Source organism: Acinonyx jubatus, chromosome C1, assembly GCF_027475565.1.
Source record: "Acinonyx jubatus isolate Ajub_Pintada_27869175 chromosome C1, VMU_Ajub_asm_v1.0, whole genome shotgun sequence".
NCBI lineage: Eukaryota > Metazoa > Chordata > Mammalia > Carnivora > Felidae > Acinonyx > Acinonyx jubatus.
This window is the reverse complement of record NC_069381.1, coordinates 25388802-25406589: the sequence shown is the minus strand read 5'-3', so window position 1 is coordinate 25406589 and position 17788 is coordinate 25388802. Positions and strand designations below refer to the sequence as shown.

The 17788-nt window shown below is 43.4% G+C and overlaps 1 protein-coding gene across 5 annotated transcripts in view; it reads left to right on the top strand.

Annotated features, from left to right (window-relative positions):
- Nucleotides 1–17788, top strand: part of CSMD2 (CUB and Sushi multiple domains 2) — a 595308-nt gene that overhangs the window by 304883 nt on the left and 272637 nt on the right. For all 5 annotated transcript variants that reach the window (XR_008293800.1, XR_008293801.1, XR_008293802.1 and 2 more), the window contains exon 10: nucleotides 5917–6038. Coding sequence is in view for 2 of the 5 variants with exons in the window: in XM_027059738.2 (XP_026915539.2) it covers nucleotides 5917–6038 (122 nt within the window). In the remaining 3 variants the exon portion in view is untranslated. The remainder of the gene's footprint in view (nucleotides 1–5916; nucleotides 6039–17788) is intronic.

The window sequence follows — 17788 nt, the reverse complement described above, 5'->3', positions numbered from 1 at the left end:
ATATGATTTGATTTTAAATATTCATTTTCCACACAATTAATTCTACTAAAACATGGGGCCTGGCAAATAATAGGTTCTCAACAAATGTTGAAGGATGACCTGAATGAACCGGTGATTGAAATGAATGAGCAATATAGGACTGTGCCCTCATTTTGAAATTTGAAATTAGGTATTCACAGGTTTTTCTTTTCTTTCAGTCCCACCAAAGAAATAAGTTCCCAAAAAAAAAAAAAAAAAAGAAGAAGAAGAAGTTTCTAATTTGACTCCTAGACAAGTTTGATCATCCAAAGTACACTGAGGTCAACGTGAAACCTACTCATTCTCTTCAGCCCCAGATAGAGGCGGGGTCATAAAATATAGAGCTCGTAGGACTTATTTTACATACAGAGCCCAATATTTAAAAATAAGCTTTTACAGAAGCCTAATAAATAAAACAGATACAAATGGAGCTTCTTCCATTGAAGTAGGGGAAGGGGATTTGGGGCTTCCCCTTCCCTCTGAGCAGCCTCTAGGCTACCTCAGAGGGACCCTGAGGCTCTAGGGAACACTGTAAGCCACTAATAGAGTGAAGAGGACCAAATTGACAACCAGGAGACCTGGAGGCCTGGTTTCTTGTGACTACAAATCGGTGTTGACAGAGAATAGGAACTGAGTACCAGCCCCAGATGAGACACAGTTAGTGAGCCATAGAGTAGACACTTGACAGAAAACCATGCATTATTTTTTTTCCTGTGTGGAAAAGTCAATTATTTGCTGTACAAATATATATGTATGTACATACATATATATTTACACATACTTGTGTATCTGTTTAGAAAAAAAGCCTTTTTGGTGGCTAGAACACCTGACTCAAGACTCAGAGACCTAAGTACAAGTTGCAGCCTTGCTGTTAACATACCATATGGCACAGGGAAAATGACCAAAATGCTCTGAATCATCTCCCTCATTCTCAGAAGATGGGAGTGGAAGATGGGAGTGAAATGTGGGAAATATGGCACAAATCGGCAGAATTAAATGCCATGAAAATTAACAGGTGGCTGTCTTCCTTCTTGGTGGCCTTCACTGGACCAGCTTCTCAGGCCCACTCCTTAAACACTAGTGTTGTTCAGAATTCTGTTTTCATCCCCTCTTCTCCTGTCCCCTCCCCTCTCTCTCCTCTACCACTCCTACCCCTACCTTCCTCTCCTCTCCTTTGTAGTTATTACCCCTAGGTGATGTACTGACTGTGCCAGAATATATGTATATATACATATATATATGTATATATATATATGTATGTATATATATATTCGTACATATGTGTGTATATATATATTGATAAAGCTCCCATTTATTACACCATTTATACTTGTATAAAGCATTGCAGTATGCATTTTTCATAATTTATTTGTGAAGAAAGTGGAAATATCCATATTTTATGTTTAGCTCAAGCTTAGAATGGTCAACCTTCTTGCCCAAGGTAATAAAGCTAATGGGTTGAGCTGTGATTCAACTCCTGACGCCAAAGTCTCTATCCTACTTGAAAATGGCACCTGGACATCCTTTGGAGTCAGTATACTGGATGGAACCACATAGAAGAACACCCTCTTCCCCCACTTTTTAGTAACTTTTATTATGATTTAATTGTAAACTCACAGACAATTTTCAGGAAATGTGCAAATGTACATTCTTTACCCAGATTTAGACAACTAATTTTGAGGAGTTGATGAACAAGAAGGAGGCTGAGAAGGATCAGTCAGAGAGGTAAGAGAAGAGCAAAGAGGCAACACAGAAGCCAACAAATGTGAGTTTCACAAAGAGAGAAGGAGCTGTAGGGTCAGATTCTCCAGAGAGGTCAAATGTAGCAAAGACCAGAAACCAACGCATAGGGTTAAGTGGCTCAACTGAGTGGCAAATGTTTGAAGTTGCCTCCGTGAGACATTGTCAAAGAAGAACACAGATAAGGGAGAGGGCTAACTTGCACTGAAGCTTCAATTACCATGGAAACCATGAATCTACATGGTAGAATTCATCAATGGCAGATATAAGACTATTGAGGGTGTTAAGAGTATTGAGGTCCAGACTGGGTAGTGAAGGAAGGGCCAGGTACGGATCAGTAGGCAGGGAGAAATGAGGGAGCCAGAGGGCTGGAGGGGCCTATGTTAGGACAACAGGAGCATTGAAACCTAGTAACTCTGCTGCATATAGAGGCGACAGTGGAAAGAATGGAATGATGGAGTTTAAGATCTCACAGGTGGACTCTCATAAGTCCCAGAACAGCAGGCCCTGGCTACGCTCATGGACATGGTTGACCTTGAGCAGGGACACCAGATCTCATGAGGAGGGGCTGGCCTCTGAAAGGCGAAGGAGCCATCTCTCTGTTGAAATCTGAAGGGAAGAAGTAGATGAGCACATAAGCAGACAAGAGTGCAGATTTGGGGGCTGAGAGAGAGGCTATGCCCACCAGATGTCCTCTGTTTCATCCACAGAGGCTAAAGCAAGGTCATCAACTGATAGTGTGGGGAGGCTAGGGGAAGGGTGAGAGGTATGGGGGCATGTAGAAGGCTTAAGTCTTTGAGAAGAGTGTAGAGCTAATGGCAGAGTCACCGGGCAATATCTAGGATTTTTGGGGGTGGGTAATCATGAATTAATAGTGGTATCAATCTTCCTATTCATGTGCCTTTCCTTTAGCAAAGATCTGTTGTATGGGGACAGGGCCTGGAGAATGTAGGTTGAGAGTTCATCCATGATTGCTGTCATCCAGGCTGATAAAAGGAAAAAGGAGCAAGAGACTTTGGTGGGTCTGTAAGAAAATGATCATAATGGTGGACCGTGGAATCAAAGTTAGATAAGGACAGAAGAGAGGATGGGGAACTTATGGCTAAAGAGAAAATGTTGGTGTCTGTGGGGTGAGATCTCAGTGAAGATCAGAGGAGAGTTTCTTAGGGGGTCCAGCAAACATTTGCGAAAGGAAATACTGGGGGGTGGGAGAAAGCTCTCCACTGCAGAGGGCTGCAGGGGAAACACAAGCCTGGGGAGAAGGAGACAGGCTTCAGTCAAGGCAGGAGGTAGATGGGAGGTTTCGAATGATGTTGCAGCTACCAGTCAGGGTTTGTTTGCCTTGGAATTGGTGCTGGGAACCTGGTTTGAGAGGTCTGGGGAAAGGGCAGAAAGGAAGGTCAGTAGCAGGAGAGGTGGGGCAAGGCAGCATGGAATAGGGTGGGAATAAGATTTGGGGAGAAGACCGAAGATCAGAGGCACTAGCATCTGGAGTAGCTCCCTTTCTGGTGCCTAGTTGTTTCAGTGCCAGAATTGGTTCTGGATCCCGGTGGTATCTCCCTAAGCTCCCCTAAGCTCCCCTGGGTTGCTATCTGTATAGCTTAGGCATGAAACGTCCTGGAGAAGTCTCTCATAGAAGTTATCCAGAAGAGCATTTGATAGGAAAAGGCAGATAGAGAAACACAAACATGTGTTTATTCATTTATTCAGACCTTGTCCGAACACCTACCATTTTGCCAGCCTGTGTGGGTGGCATCGATGAGCTGTCCCATTTGTCAGTGGGATCCCAGGGTCTGGCTGCTCAGGGGGATGTCTGTCTGTCCACAGACCCCCTGACCCTATCCAGACAGCAGAGGGGAAAAGTGCTCTATTCTGAACCTATCTTAAGGTGCCCCGTGTTAACTGTCTGCACATTGTAATATTTAAGCCCTTCAAGTCCCTTAAAGTGGTAAATGCCTTTTTGACCTGTTCTCTCTAATGATCTTCAGCATGTTTCAACAGAATGCAAACACATCTAATTTTCAGAAACAAGTACAGGATAAATTGAGTCTGAAGCTGAGGGCTTTTGAGGCAACAAAAACTGACTTTCCAGAGGAGGTATAAATGGTGCTTGCTAGTGGATCTGTAGGGATTTCCTGCAGGGCTAGGGTTCTAAAGCCCCAAGTCCTCTTTTCAAGGGTGGGTGGGATCATGGTTTTGGTTTTGATGGTCTTCTTCTAATTTGGATAGTAATGAATCCTATGTAAAGAAACCGAGGAAAGTAGGAAAAAGATCTTTGGCCTTGAGAAAGGAATGAACATGGCATCAGGAGTCCGACAGTCCCCTTTGTTGAATTTTGATGATGTCCCAGGATCTGAATGAGTCTTCACATCCAGTATCTCATCTAATTTCATCCTCACCATGCCTTGATGAGGTGGTATCACTAGCCCCATTTTACAGATGAAGTAGGATCAGAGAGGCTTTCCAACCTAACCAGGCTTAACCAACCGGCAAATGGATTTAAAATCCAGAAGGCTAAGCTGGTAAACTCCACAGCCTGTGCTCTCCTCCTCATGGTGGGCTGCCTTCAGGCCCAGTTGTATCGAGTACAGTCTGCGAATCTAAGAGTTTCCCAGCACAGAATTACAGGCACAGTCAGATGTACATGAAGGGAATGGAGTAAAGGGTTCCCCTAGGGCTTTGTTCAAATTTGACTCAACCGCCATTGGAGCTCATGAGAGAGAAGATCCTTCAGGTGCAAGACCAGGGTGAGCCACCAGAAGGAACATCCTTGCTGAAGGCACTGAACTCATAGAGAAGGAGCAATTCTGAACCATGGCCACTTACAGATCACCCTCTGGCAGCATTCACTCCACTTGATTGTAGCTGTTTTCATACCTATTTCCTCCACTTGCCAGTGGCCCTTCCGAGAGGAGGAGTTGTGTCCTAGATATTTTTCTCTCCCCACACTCTGCCTGGCCCATAATAGGCACTCAATAAATGTTGGAATGAGTGAGTGCAGGAATGAGTGCATGAAATGAGCAGATTAAATATGTCCAGGGGCTGTGGAACCTGCGTCCCAGGCCCTGGAAGGAAGGCTTTCCTGGGAAAGGTTTATCATGGCCGTTATCCACATGCAGAGAGGAGCCCTAGGATATTTTGCCCCATCAGAGGAAACCAGGTTTGACACCACTTTCATTTTATATACTTAAGCTTGTTGAATTTGCCCACTATTTCTTTACTGTTAGGCACTTTGCCTACAATTAGGATAAATTGCCATGTGGGCAGCAACAGAACAGACTCATAGAACTCTTTATTAAAATAGCTGAGCGCTAACATTGAAGAATGATGTGGCCAGAACCAAAGAACACGTTTTTAAAGGAGGCAAACACCTAGGTACAATGTAGTACCTTAACTGTTATCAATCACTACTTAATCTAATTAGTTTAGAAGCTATTTTAAAGAGCTTAATTAGATTAAGCTGTGATTGATAACACTTTATATCTACTTGAGTAGAGCACTTCTTCTAATTCACCTTGAATCTTTATGCTTCCAGTCAAAAGCCTGTTTCAGACATGTGCTGAGCGTGGGGAAGGAGTTGGGAAGTACTTGATTAGCACTGAAATCACTCTGGGTGCCCAGCGCCAGGCTGAGCTGGGGGCCTTGGCAGAGTCCTTGGGTGCAGACATTCTGAGACCTCATGGGGTGGCCTTGACAGGGACATCCTGAGATTCTACTTCAAAGAGGCTGAGAGCAAATGGGGACACACAGACAGGTCAGCAGTGCAAGGGGTGAGCCGCTTAGCAGGCCCATAGGTGCCTGGGGCCTACCTGGCTTTAAGTCAACATGGGGAGTACTAGTCCATACCCTCTTGGGGGAGACGAGCTGCGCAGTCACAGTAGGGTCAGGCTAGGGAGGCTTGCCTAGCCTGACCATGGAAGCTCATCATTGTCTCCAGAGCAGCAGGTGAGGACACGTGGGGCCTGCCCCTACCCCCATGTTCCTGGAACTGTGACTTTCCTTTGAGCCTGCTGAAAACTGGGGAAGGAAATAGGAAGCAGGTTATATTTGGGGAGGGGCTGTATAGACTTCAGGCTCTTCTGGCTCCAAGTAGGAGGTGGGGACGGGAACTAGATCTAGTCTAAACTAAGATGCTTGCCTTTCATCTCCTCTCTGCAGCCCGCATGTGTGATGCCCACCTTCGAGGCCCCTCAGGCATCATCACCTCCCCCAATTTCCCTATTCAGTATGACAACAATGCACACTGTGTGTGGATCATCACAGCACTCAACCCTGCCAAGGTAAGGCTGCCGGGGGAGGATGGGAAGTGTCCCATGGGCAGGGCCGGGCTGGGAACAGTTGGTCTACAAGGGGTTTCAAGCCTAGAACTTGCTTGTGGTAGATTCTCTGCAGGCAGTTCCTAAAAACTGTTTTTATTAAATATCAAGGAGTAAAATGCATAATTGTAAAATATGAGTAAAATATAAAGAGCATCAATACAACCAACAACTGCATAGTCATCTCCCAACTTAACAAAAACCAGAGTTACCTTAGTGATTCATGTCCCTTACCAATCTCATTCCATTCCCTATCCCTCAGGTACCTTGACTGTGTACTTGTTATTCCTCTGCTTTCCTTTATAGTTTGCATGTCAGTGTGTATCCTTAAAAAACATTGTTTAGTGAGCAAGCATTTGGACTTTGTATAAACATAATCATGTTGTATGTATTCTTAATCAACTTGGCTCAAAATTGTGTCTCTAAGATTTATCTATGTTGGTGTGTGTACTTCTGAACCGCTGTATACATCTCTTCATATGTTTATTTCACATTTAGTTTTTTCCTGTGCAATGCCCTTTGTCCTCATAAATTTTACAAGTATCTGGCCAAAATCCACAAAATAACCTGTTTGAATCTGTATTTTAATTATGACAAAACTACGGATGAACTCAAGAAGAACTGATATCTTTATGATACTGAGTCTTCCAGTCCATGAGTATGGTACATCTGTTTCCGTAGGGCTTCTTTAATGGCTGTCAATAAACTTGTGTAATTTTTTTACACAAAAAAATTTTTAATCTGTTTACCTCTAGGTAGCTTTATTTATTGTTACTATTGTAAATCATATCTTTTAAAATTTCATTTTATTCCTAGTTGTTTCTAGTGTTTAGAAATACTATTAATTTTTATTCTTTGATTTTTTTTTAACATAGCAACTTTTATAATAATTTATCTGTGAATTATTTGGGATATCTACAAAGGACAAAGAATGATGGTTTCATTTCTTCCTTTCTAATGTTTATACCTTCTCTTTTTCTTTTTCTTGCCCTAATGTATAATATCAATCCTGCAGTATAATATCAGTCATTGTGATTGATGGGCACACTTGTCATTGTTTGATGTTAAATAGAATGTTTTTATTTTATCATTAAGTATGATGTTTGCTGAAGTTTTTTTTAATTTTTAGTTTCTTTCTTACCCTAGCTTTCTAAGCACTTTTATTGTGAATGAGTGTAGAGTTTTATCAAGCACCTTTCTATATCTATTGATACAATCATGATTTGCTCAATTTTCTTAGGGTGGTGAATGACATTGGTTGATTTGTCTAATATTAAACCAACCTTGCATTCCTGGGATAAACTCAAGTTGGTCTTTTAGTATTATTGTTAAAAATGCCTGATTTGCTAATATTTTGTTTGGTAATTTGCTTCTGTTTTGTTAGTGAGATTGGCCTTTGTTTTTCATATTAACTTTGCCAGGTTTTTTCATCAAGATACTGTTAGCCTTATAAAATGATTTGGCAAGTGTATCCTCTCTTTCTGTCCTGTGAAGTTATTAGCAAAGATTGGAATAACTTCTGCCCTGGAAGTTCTGTGGAGCTTTTCAGCAGAACTATCTGGGTTTGGTGTTCCTTTGTTGGAAGATTTCAAACTATAGATTTAATACTTCTAATGACCAAAGGACTATTAGGATTTTTTTTCTTCAGTCCCTTTTAGTAAGTTTTCAAACTTATTGGTCATAAAGTTGTGCATACTATCTCTTACTATATATATTTTATTCCCTCTTTTATTTCTAATTTTGTATCTTTTTAAATCAATATTGCCAGAGGTTTCACATTTTTTATCTTTGCAAATAACCAGTTTTGGTTCCGTTAATATTTCTTTTGATGTATTTATTTTTTACTTCACCAATTTCTTTCCTCCTGTTATATTTGGGTTTATTCTGTTATTCCTGTATTTAGCATGTTAATTTTGATGCTTAATTCATTATTTTTCAAAATTATTTAAGCATCTAAGACTATAAATTTCCCCCTGAGAACTATTTTGGCTACATTCCCACAGGGTTTTATATGTTGTATTTCTATTATACTTTAATTAAGAATATTTTCCAACTCTATTATTCTTTTATCTTTTAACCATGAATTTTTTAGAAATATTTCTTAATTTTCAAGTAAAGGATTTTTCTAACTGTCCTTTTGTTAGTGATTCTAAAGCTCATGGTCAGAGACCATTGTAATTGAATCATTTGAAGTCTGTTGAGACATGCTTTTGGATCAGAAATGTCATTTTTCACATATATTCTTGGCGTGCTTAAAAAATAAACTGTATTTTGTAGTTTTTGTGTTCTAATATCTTCGTTACATAACCCTGTTAATTGTGCTTATATCTTTTATATCTTCATTGGTTTTGTCTTCTTGATCAGTCAACTGCAGAAGAAGGCATATTAAAATCTCCCACTATGATAGTAGTTTGCCTATTTTTCCTTGAAGTTCTGTCAGTTTCTGCTTTATATATTTTGAGACTGTGTTATTGGACATGCAAGTTGAGAATTATATATCTTGCTGATGAATTGAATTTTTTCAAAAATAGTTATATAATGACTCTCTTTACCTATAGTAATGTTTTTTACTTTAAAACTTTCCCCCCACGCTATCCATCAAGCTTTTTGTTGTTGTTGTTGTTGTTGTTGTTGTTGTTGTTGCTGTTGTTGTTGCTGTTGTTGTTTTTGGTCAGGGGGAGGGTCGTTTAACAAATCTTTTCTGTTCTCTTGTTTTCAACTTTTTTACTTCCTTATGTATAGCTGGATTTTTAAAAATCCACTCTAACAATTCATCTTTCAGCTAGAAAAGTTAGACCATTTAAATTATACTGTCACTTCTATTTTTTAGAGTTACCCAAGACATATTAATTTGTACACTTAATAAAAGCTAATGTAAATAGTAATTTTATGTTCCTCTTGTAAAGTGAGAGGTCTTAGAGGATTTTAATTACTCACTCCCAATTCATACTCTATGGTGTGTATTCTCATGTTGCCTTTCTTTTCCTCACAAGTCATGATTATTCTTGTTTAATAAAACTAATGTCCATTTAGATTTACTTGCACATTTACCACTTTGTTCACTATTCCTTCTTGTGTATCTAGTCCTTCTCTTTGGAATTTCTTTCTGTCCAAAGTCCATGCTTTAGAATTTATTTTCCTGTTGATGACAAAATTTCATAGTTCTTGTTTGTCTTAAAATGTCTGCTCTCCCCTTGTTCTTGAAAGAACATTGGTATTCACTAAGTATTTGATTCTTGGTTGATAATCATATTCTCTCTGCACATGGAAGTATTTCAATATCTTCTAGCTCCCATTGTGGCTGTAAGCTTATTGTCATCCCTTTGGATGATATTCTTCTCACTGCTTTTATGGTCTGTTCCTTGTCTTTATTGTTCTGCAGTTTCATAATCAAGTGTCTAGTTGTGGATATCTTGGTATTTATCCTGCTTGACTTCATTAAGCTCTTGAATCTATGGATTGTTATCTTTCATTGATTTGGGAAAATTTTTAGCCATTGTCTTTTCAACTGTTTTCTCTCCTTCATGCTCTCTCTATCCTGCTCCTGAAATCTGGCAAAGCATATTAATCTTTCTCACCCCATCTTCTATGTTTTATAACTTTTACCATTTTTTAAAAATTTTTTAAAAAATTTTTTTAGTATTTTTGAGTGAGAGAAGTAGACAGAGTACAAGCAGGGGAGGGGCAGAGAGAGAGGAAGACACAGAATATGAAGCAGGCTCCAGGCTCTGAGCTGTCAGCACAGAGCCCGACACAGGGCTTGAACTGCAAGATCATGACCCGAGCTGAAGTCAGATAGCTAATCAACTGAGCCACCCAGGCACCCCAACTTCTACCATTTTCTCTCATTCTTTTCACTAATTCTCTGTTAAGCTGCATCTAATCTCTGTTGAATTCATTCCCTGAAGATTTGCTTTAGTCCACCATTTTTATTTTATGACGTCCTATTTGTTTTTTTTAAGTGTTCTTGATCATATTTTATAGTATTTTGCCCCCTACTCATATGTTTAGACCCCTCTTTAATTCTTTAAGTATGTTACACATACTTATTTTATATTCTGTATCTGTTAATCCCAAATCTGAAATCTTTTTAAGTTTGGTTCCGTTATCTGTCGTTTCTTACTTCTTGCCCATAGAACCACGTTTCCTTATTTTTTCTGTCTATAACTCTTGACTGTGTGGTTAGAGTCATAAACTTTGTGGGACTTCTCTGAGACCTGGGGAGAAGGTGGTTTCTTCCGGAGACAGCTTACATTCACTTCTGCCCAGTGCCTAGTGGCATTACCAAACCAGAAACCTTTTGACAGTAAATTCTTAGTGTGAAGGTTTCAAACCACCCAAGTAATCTGCACACCCATGTGAAGGCAGACTTACTGTGAAGGGGTCTCAAGGGAAGTTTTCTGTGTGCTGTCCACTCAGTGTCAAGATCTCAGATAAATAATCAGCCTCCAGACCAGCCCAGAGGGCAGTCGTGGCAGATGAGAAGGCAGGCATGCTTGTTGCTCACTCACCCTCACACTAAGGGTGCAGCTTTATTCAGGGGTGTCACACGAGAGTCCCCACCTTGGTGGGTCCTGATCTTTATCTCCTGTTCCCTCTTCTCCACAAGGCCCTGAAAACCAGAGCTCTACTTTACTAGTCTTTAAAAATGCACTCAAAGCCAATGCCAACTTCATGCTCTAAATCACATTTAGAGTCCCTACAATCACTGGGTTTGGACTCTGAATATTCTTACTTTATTAGTCTGCCCAGGCTGCCATAACAAAATATAGCAGACTTAACAAGGAACATTTTTTTTTTCTCACAGTTCTGGATGCTAGAAGTTCACAATCAAGGTGCCAGGAAACTCAGTTTCTGGCAAGGCCTCTTCCTCGTTTGTAGATGGCCTCCTTCTCATATGGCCTTTCTTCTGTGTGAATCCAGAGAGAGACTTTCTGTTGTCTTCTGCTCCTCTTATAAGGACACCAGTCCCATTGGATTACAGTCCTACCCTTATGACCTCATTTAACCTTAATTACCCCCATAAAGGCTCCACATCCAGATTCCATCACATTGGGGGGTTAGGGTTTCAACATATGAATTTTAGGGATATATGATTCTAATGTTTATAGCACTTACTAATTTATAAAAAGCTGTTTTTTCCTTTTTAAATTTTACTCCGTGTTTTTAAGTTGTTTGGTCAAGGTGCTTAGGACCACAGTGCTGGGGACAATGGAAACAGATTTCCTCTATGAGGCATTTTATAAAGAAAGATTTTATTTCATCAAACCTTTTGATGATGAACCTAGTCAAAGGGGAAGGATGCTTCAGCCACACGGGGATGGAGGCTGGCCCAGAAGAAGGACTTACTACCACAGAGTTATTAAGTTCTTGATGAGAAGACTCTTTCTTGGGTATTGTTAAAGATACTTAGCTCAGTCTTCTTTTGCACCTGAAGGTGACGTGCAAGAGAAAATGTAGGTAAGGCCTGAGAAGTTTCTGAGAAACAATTTGATTCACCCTCCCCTCCCCTGCCCAGAAGAGCTAGTCTTGGCTGGTGTGTGAAGGTCAGTGGCCCCATATCAGTCACTCCCTCACATGTCCTGCAGGAGGAGGTCACACCAACCTGGGTTCCTGAAAACAGCCTCTCCAAAGGGTATTCCCTCAGAATGAAGCTGTAAAAAAGGATGTTCCTGTCATCTCCATGGGTTCTTTATGAACTTCAGGCAGTGCTGAGAATCCCAGAAAGGCTGAAGGAAGTCCCTTACTGACACCACACTGGAGGAGAGTCAGGGAGCATTGAGGGCAGAAAGACGGGGGTATAAGTGGGGCAACTCAAAATCCAAGACTAAAGAATCAGAACTGCCTTCCTGCAAACATCAGGGGAAATGCACAGTGTGTTTCTGACTTTGTCCACTGACCCACAGGAGAGATACAGGTGTGTCCAAGGACTGCCTGTCCAATCCCCTTTGGAGCATTTCCCACAGCAAAAAGCACAGTCTCTTCAAGTTCACAATATGTCATGAGATGAGGACTTTTTCATTCATTGACTATAGATATGATCTCTGCCTTTGAGGAACAATACATAGGAGAGAAGACAGGCCTATAAATAAAAAGCTAGAGTTTGGGTAAGTGCTGACGGAGGGGTATTCAGTTCGCTATCTTGGAAAATGTTGGAAGGAGCCACTAACTGGAAGGTCAGGAAGTTTTCACAGAGGAGGAGACATTTGAGCAGGATCTTAAAGGATGAGTTGGCTTGGAAATCATTATCTGAGAGTAGATGCAGGTGTAAAGGCACTGAGATGTAGAACACCTCTCAGAACTGAAAGTAATTCAGCATGTCTGGATCAAGATGAGGAATGGAAGGTCATAGGATCCAGATTATGGTCAGCCTAGATGCTTGGCAGAGAGGCTTGGGTTTTGTCCTGAAACAGATTTTTAAGGGTACAGGTGTTAGACCCTTGAAAATAACGGTAACAGTTTATATGCTGAGCACTGAGCTAAGCCTTCTGTATAAATGATTTTATTTCATCCTCTTCACAATTAATTAGGTTTTAGGAGACCCACTTGATGGATAAAGAGCGTGAATTGTGGATAGGTTGAAAGGGTAGGAAACTTAGCCATAGTGCATAGCCAGGGAGTGGCATCACCAGGATTTAAACCTGGTCTTTGTGACTCCACTGCCCATACATTTCAGTGGCTGGGCTATGCTGCTGGATGGAACAAGGTCCCAGAGTAAATGGGAGGGTGTAGGACTGACAGCCCTGGGATCAGCCTTGGTAAGGATGGGAGTCCTGCTTTCTTCTGAACAAAAGCAATAGCAGGAAGGTCTGAGTTTTTGAAAGATCACTCTGGCAGCAGTGGAGAGGATTCAAGAGGGATACTGGAGGGAGAGAGACCAGTTAGGAGGCAGAAGCAATTACCCAAGTAAGAGAAATGGGGACACCAACCAAAGGCTTTGGAAACATGGAGAGGGAGACAGATTTAAGAGAAATGTAGGGAATGGAATGGGACCTGGTGGCTGACTGGCTGTGAGGATCAGGAGAGAAAGAGGGTCTTACTCAACAATGTATCCCAAGTGACCAGCACAGTGCCTGGCACATAATAATCACCCAGCAAACATTGACTCAATGGACAGATGAATAATGACTTGATACTTTCCGACTTGGCCCAATGGGAGTCTTTAAAAGAAAATGAAACAGGAAGAAGTGTTTTCAGTGGTCAGGATGGAAACATGGTGCATTTGAAGTGCCTGTGTTTCATCTAGTGACATTTGGATACACTGGTTGGACACTGGGTCAGTCTGGGTTCAAGAGAGAGATTTGGGTGTTACTTCATCAGCACATGGGTGAGAATAGAAGCCTAAGGAATAGACAACACTTCCTGGAGAGAGTGAAGAGAATAGGAAGATTCTGAATGGATCTGGGAACACCATCCTTATAGATGAAAGAAATACAGTGCAAGACACAGGAAGAGCAGTGTAAGGTAGGAGAATCACACCACAGAGGGAGGAAGGGTTTCCAACCAGAATATGTCTGACAGTGGTGGTGATGAACAAGTCTTGTTGGGGAAAGCGCTGGAAAGAGACTGTTGCCTTTGGACTTGGAAGAGGACCTTTCAGTGAAGCTTTGGGGACAGAAACAGCTGTGGGGCAGGGAGTGAATGGGAGGGAGGGGAGGCTCTAGGGACAAGGAGCCTAGATAGCTCTTTTGATAAGTTTCAAGGTGACATAAAGGAAGGAGAAAGGGCATGAGAGGGAAGGAGCGTGGACAGAAAGTTTGGGGCTGCTCAGAGTGTTGGTTTGTTTAGGACGTTAGAAACTAGACTATGTTTGTAGGCTGAGCGCAGAGCAGGCAAAGAGGAAGAGAGTGAAGATGTAGAAGTATCTGAAGTAAGTGAGAGGCACATAGGACTGAGACGACAGGGTCTCCCTTGCAAGGAGCAGGTGAAGAAGGATGGTGTTAGGAGAGGCTGAGGTTTGCCTGCAAGTGAGCAGAGCGGGACACATGTCCCTGCCTCTCCTTATGGTCATGAGATGATTATTCATCCCAGGCACCTGGGTATCCGTGGATGTGAGGACTTTTCCTGGAATTCCATTCCCCTTCTAGAACCTTTGCTGGCTGAGCTTAAGAGGGAGGAATGTTCCAGTAACTAGGACTCCCCTCCCCCCACTGCCCTCAGGAGCCATAAAAAGGTCCAAAGAGGAATAAAATGCTCTGGTGTGGAAATTGCCAAGAACCTATGTCAAGACACCAGCATTGATGGAGCACCTATGGGCAGAGCACGAGCTCTGCACCGTGGGGACAAGAGCTTACAGTCTTATTGGGGAGGTGGGTGAATGGTAGGTCTGTACTCAGTAAACTAAGAATAAAACAATTACAAATACCCAGTCCATCTTCCTGGAAGCTTAGCATATTCAAGGAGAAGAGACAAGGCTCAGAGCAAGTGATGCTGGCCTATTCCAAATGGCTCCACATTCTCCCTTTGATTGAGATATCCTTGAGGAATGTCAGCCCCACCTTGGCCACGTGGGCTATCTTGGTCCTTAGAGTCATTCTGCCCACAATAATATTCCCAAACTTTGGTTAATCATCAAAAATACCCAGAGAGGTATTTTGAGGCACAAATTCCAGAGCTCTTTGAAGATATGATTCAGTGGATCTGGGATGGATGCCTGGAACCTGTACCTTTAAAGGGTGCCCCTGAGGCTCTGACCAGCCAAGCTTATGGATAAACAACGACCCCCTTGCCTTGCAGCAAAGTGCACAGGGCCCACCCGTCCCTCCGTCCCTCCACTCAGGCAACCCTGGCTTCGGCCGCACTGAACTCCTAGTTTGTAGACATATCTGGCCCTTTAAGACCTCTGTCCGGGCACATCCTATCTCAGTGTGCCTTCCTTTCCCCTCCAAATTTCTGTCCCCCTTTGAGACACAGCCCAAATACCCCCTCTTCTGAGAAGCCCTCCTCGCTCCAACCAAGTCTTTGTTCTACTTCGGTTCCTATAGCATTTTATCAGCACCTGTCGTCTGTGTGGGTATCATGTCGTGCTATGTTTAGAATCTCCTTCTCCCATAGCCCATGAGTGCCCTGAAAGCAGGGATGGCATTTTGTTGAGTCCTTCTTCAGTCAGCGTGGGTGCTTGGCACAAAGGAGGAGCTCAGCAGATGTTTGAATGCGCAAAGAACTGATGGAGAAGACCTGTCTCTGGGTCAGGTATCTCTCAGGTACAGCCCTGCCACGTGAAACCTGGGGCCTCCTGTCAGGACCTCTCAGTTGGGCCTCCCAGAAGACATACCGATGCCATTTTTGCAGTCAAAACTGAAGCCCAGACCCGCGTCGGTGCCCCCTACCTACATACATCTACCTTTCTTCTGAAGCTCCTCGGTGTGAACTCAAGACATGATCTGATTTGCACGTGAACCTCGCTGGATGTGAGCCCGAGAGTCAAGCCACGTTCGCTAGAGAGGAAGTAAAAGCAAGGCAGGGGAGACAGAGAGAGGTGGGAGGAGGAGGGCGGTGAGCCAAGGAAAGGAGAGGGAAAGGAAAGCTCCTGTTATGAACCTCAAAGCCAAAGATAACAGCCTTTTGATGATTGTTCCTTGGGGATTACCAGTATCACTCCCCCTTTGTAGACCTGCAGAACTGAGAAATCACGCCCCAGGCAAATGATCACTTGCTGGTGCAGATGTCAGGAGCACATTTGTTGGCCCATTTGTTCACTCACTTGTGAACATTCAGCAAACATGTACTCATGCCCTGTCCGTGATGGGCCCGGTGTGAGAGGCTGGCTGGCTACCAGAAGGGTCTCCCCCAAGTCCCCCAAGCCCATTCCTGGAGTGGGACCCTTTAATGACTTCCTGCAAAACCTGCTAAACCTGATTCCGTGCCTCTTACCCTTGTCCTCACTGTACGCCACCTCTTGATGTTCCTTTCTTCCTTGACCTGGCTGTGGCCTTGGTGTCCCCCCACCCCCTCCTCTGTTCTTCAAGGCAGCCCTGCTCTTCCACTGTCCAGGACTTTCTGTGGCCCTCATATGTGCCCCATCCCCATGCGTCCGCAGTGCCAGCACCCGTCACACCGCGTGGTGTTTTCCACATGCTCCCATGTCTCCTCTTCGAGACTGAGGTCTCTCAGGACAGTGGCCACGTTTCGCTTGCCTGCAGCTGCCTCTCCAAAGCAGAGCACTTGGCAAATGCATTTTAACGGTTGAATGAATAAGTGAATAAATGAATTCATCAGTCAGTGAGTGGATGAGCCCATGAATGGATGAAAGGCTTTGCTACTCTCAGAGCCTCGAGAATTCAACCTGAGTTAGTGACCAAAGTTCCGGAACTTCTGAAAGTTCTTAGTTTCTGCCCCTGGGCTTTCTTTCCCAGCCTCCGCCAAAGCCTCAAGGGTACTGGCGGCCGCTCCCCTTCAACTCCCAGGGTTACGGTCAGCCTTCCCACTGGCCTGCCTTCCTCCCCAACCCCAAGAGCCACCTGTCCAGCCCTGATCTGGGCCCTCAGCAAGACCCGGCCAGGAATCACCATGCAGGCTGTGCCCAGGAAAAGGGATTCCCTCCCTTTCATGGAACTAGTGGTCAAACTGACAGCAGCATTAGTAAACCGAGGCTGCGGGGGGTGGGGGCGGGGGCGGTCAACCCTCAGGGGCTCAGAGAAGTGCTCTGAGGCAGAATAGGGGAAGTAGGACTGGAGCAGACCATGGTGGAAGGGAGCTCTAATGAGCTGGGAAGGGGCAGACAATGCCATTTAAGCCTCGGATTTCCTTGCCAAGATGCTGAGCTTAATCCTGGGGATCAAGAGTTGGCACACTTTTCCATGGTGATGAAGCCTTTCTTCAGAACCTGTAGCCAGTAGGTTGTGATTGGCTCTGAAGTGGAGAAAATGCCTCCACAGAAGCTTCAGCAAAACAGTTTATTCCCTCCTAGACCAGAGGCCCAGAAGTGAAGAGTCCAGGGCTGGTTTCATATTTCATTCAGGTCTCAAGCACCTTCTGTTTTTCCCTCTGCCGTTCTCTGTGTGCGGGCTCTTGTCCTCATGATCACAAGAAGGCTGTTCCACCTGGGTCCTCACATCTGTATTCTGGGAAAGCAAGGAGAAAGGTGGGGAAATGCCCTGAGGGCTCTTCAGCTCATGTCTCATTGCCCAGAATCCTGTTGCTTAGCCATCCTTAGCTCTGAGGTTAGCTAGGTTCGTTGCTGCACTCCACACTCAGAGTTCTGTTAGGTACGGGTAAACGGAGGGAGAGACATTGAGTAAGCCACAGTCGATGTCTATCACAGAATCCCCAAACATGAACTAGATCAAAAGGAACTGCTTTGGTTGGAGGAGGGCTCTGCCCACTGTGGCTCCCTCTCCACCTGTGTTGGTGGCCAGGGAAGTACCTTCATGGAACCCTACAGTGCCTGGGAAGTCAACTTGAAAAACCTTGCTCTAGGCCCAGCACACTTTTTCTGTAAAGAGCCAGATGACAAATATTTTAGGCTTTGAGGACCACGTGAAGTTTCTGTTGCACATTCTTCTTTGTAATGGCTTATTTATTTGTTAAATATTTTAAAATGTAAGAGCACTTCTTAGCTCAAGGGACCATACGAAAACAGTCCACAGGCCGATTTGGCCCAAGGACCATAGTCATCCAGCCCCTACTCTAAGGGATCCTGGGGCACAGAGCTTTGGGTACAGAGTGAAGGAAGGCAGCAGAGGCAGGGAGTCCAGCAGGGAAGCTGTTACAAA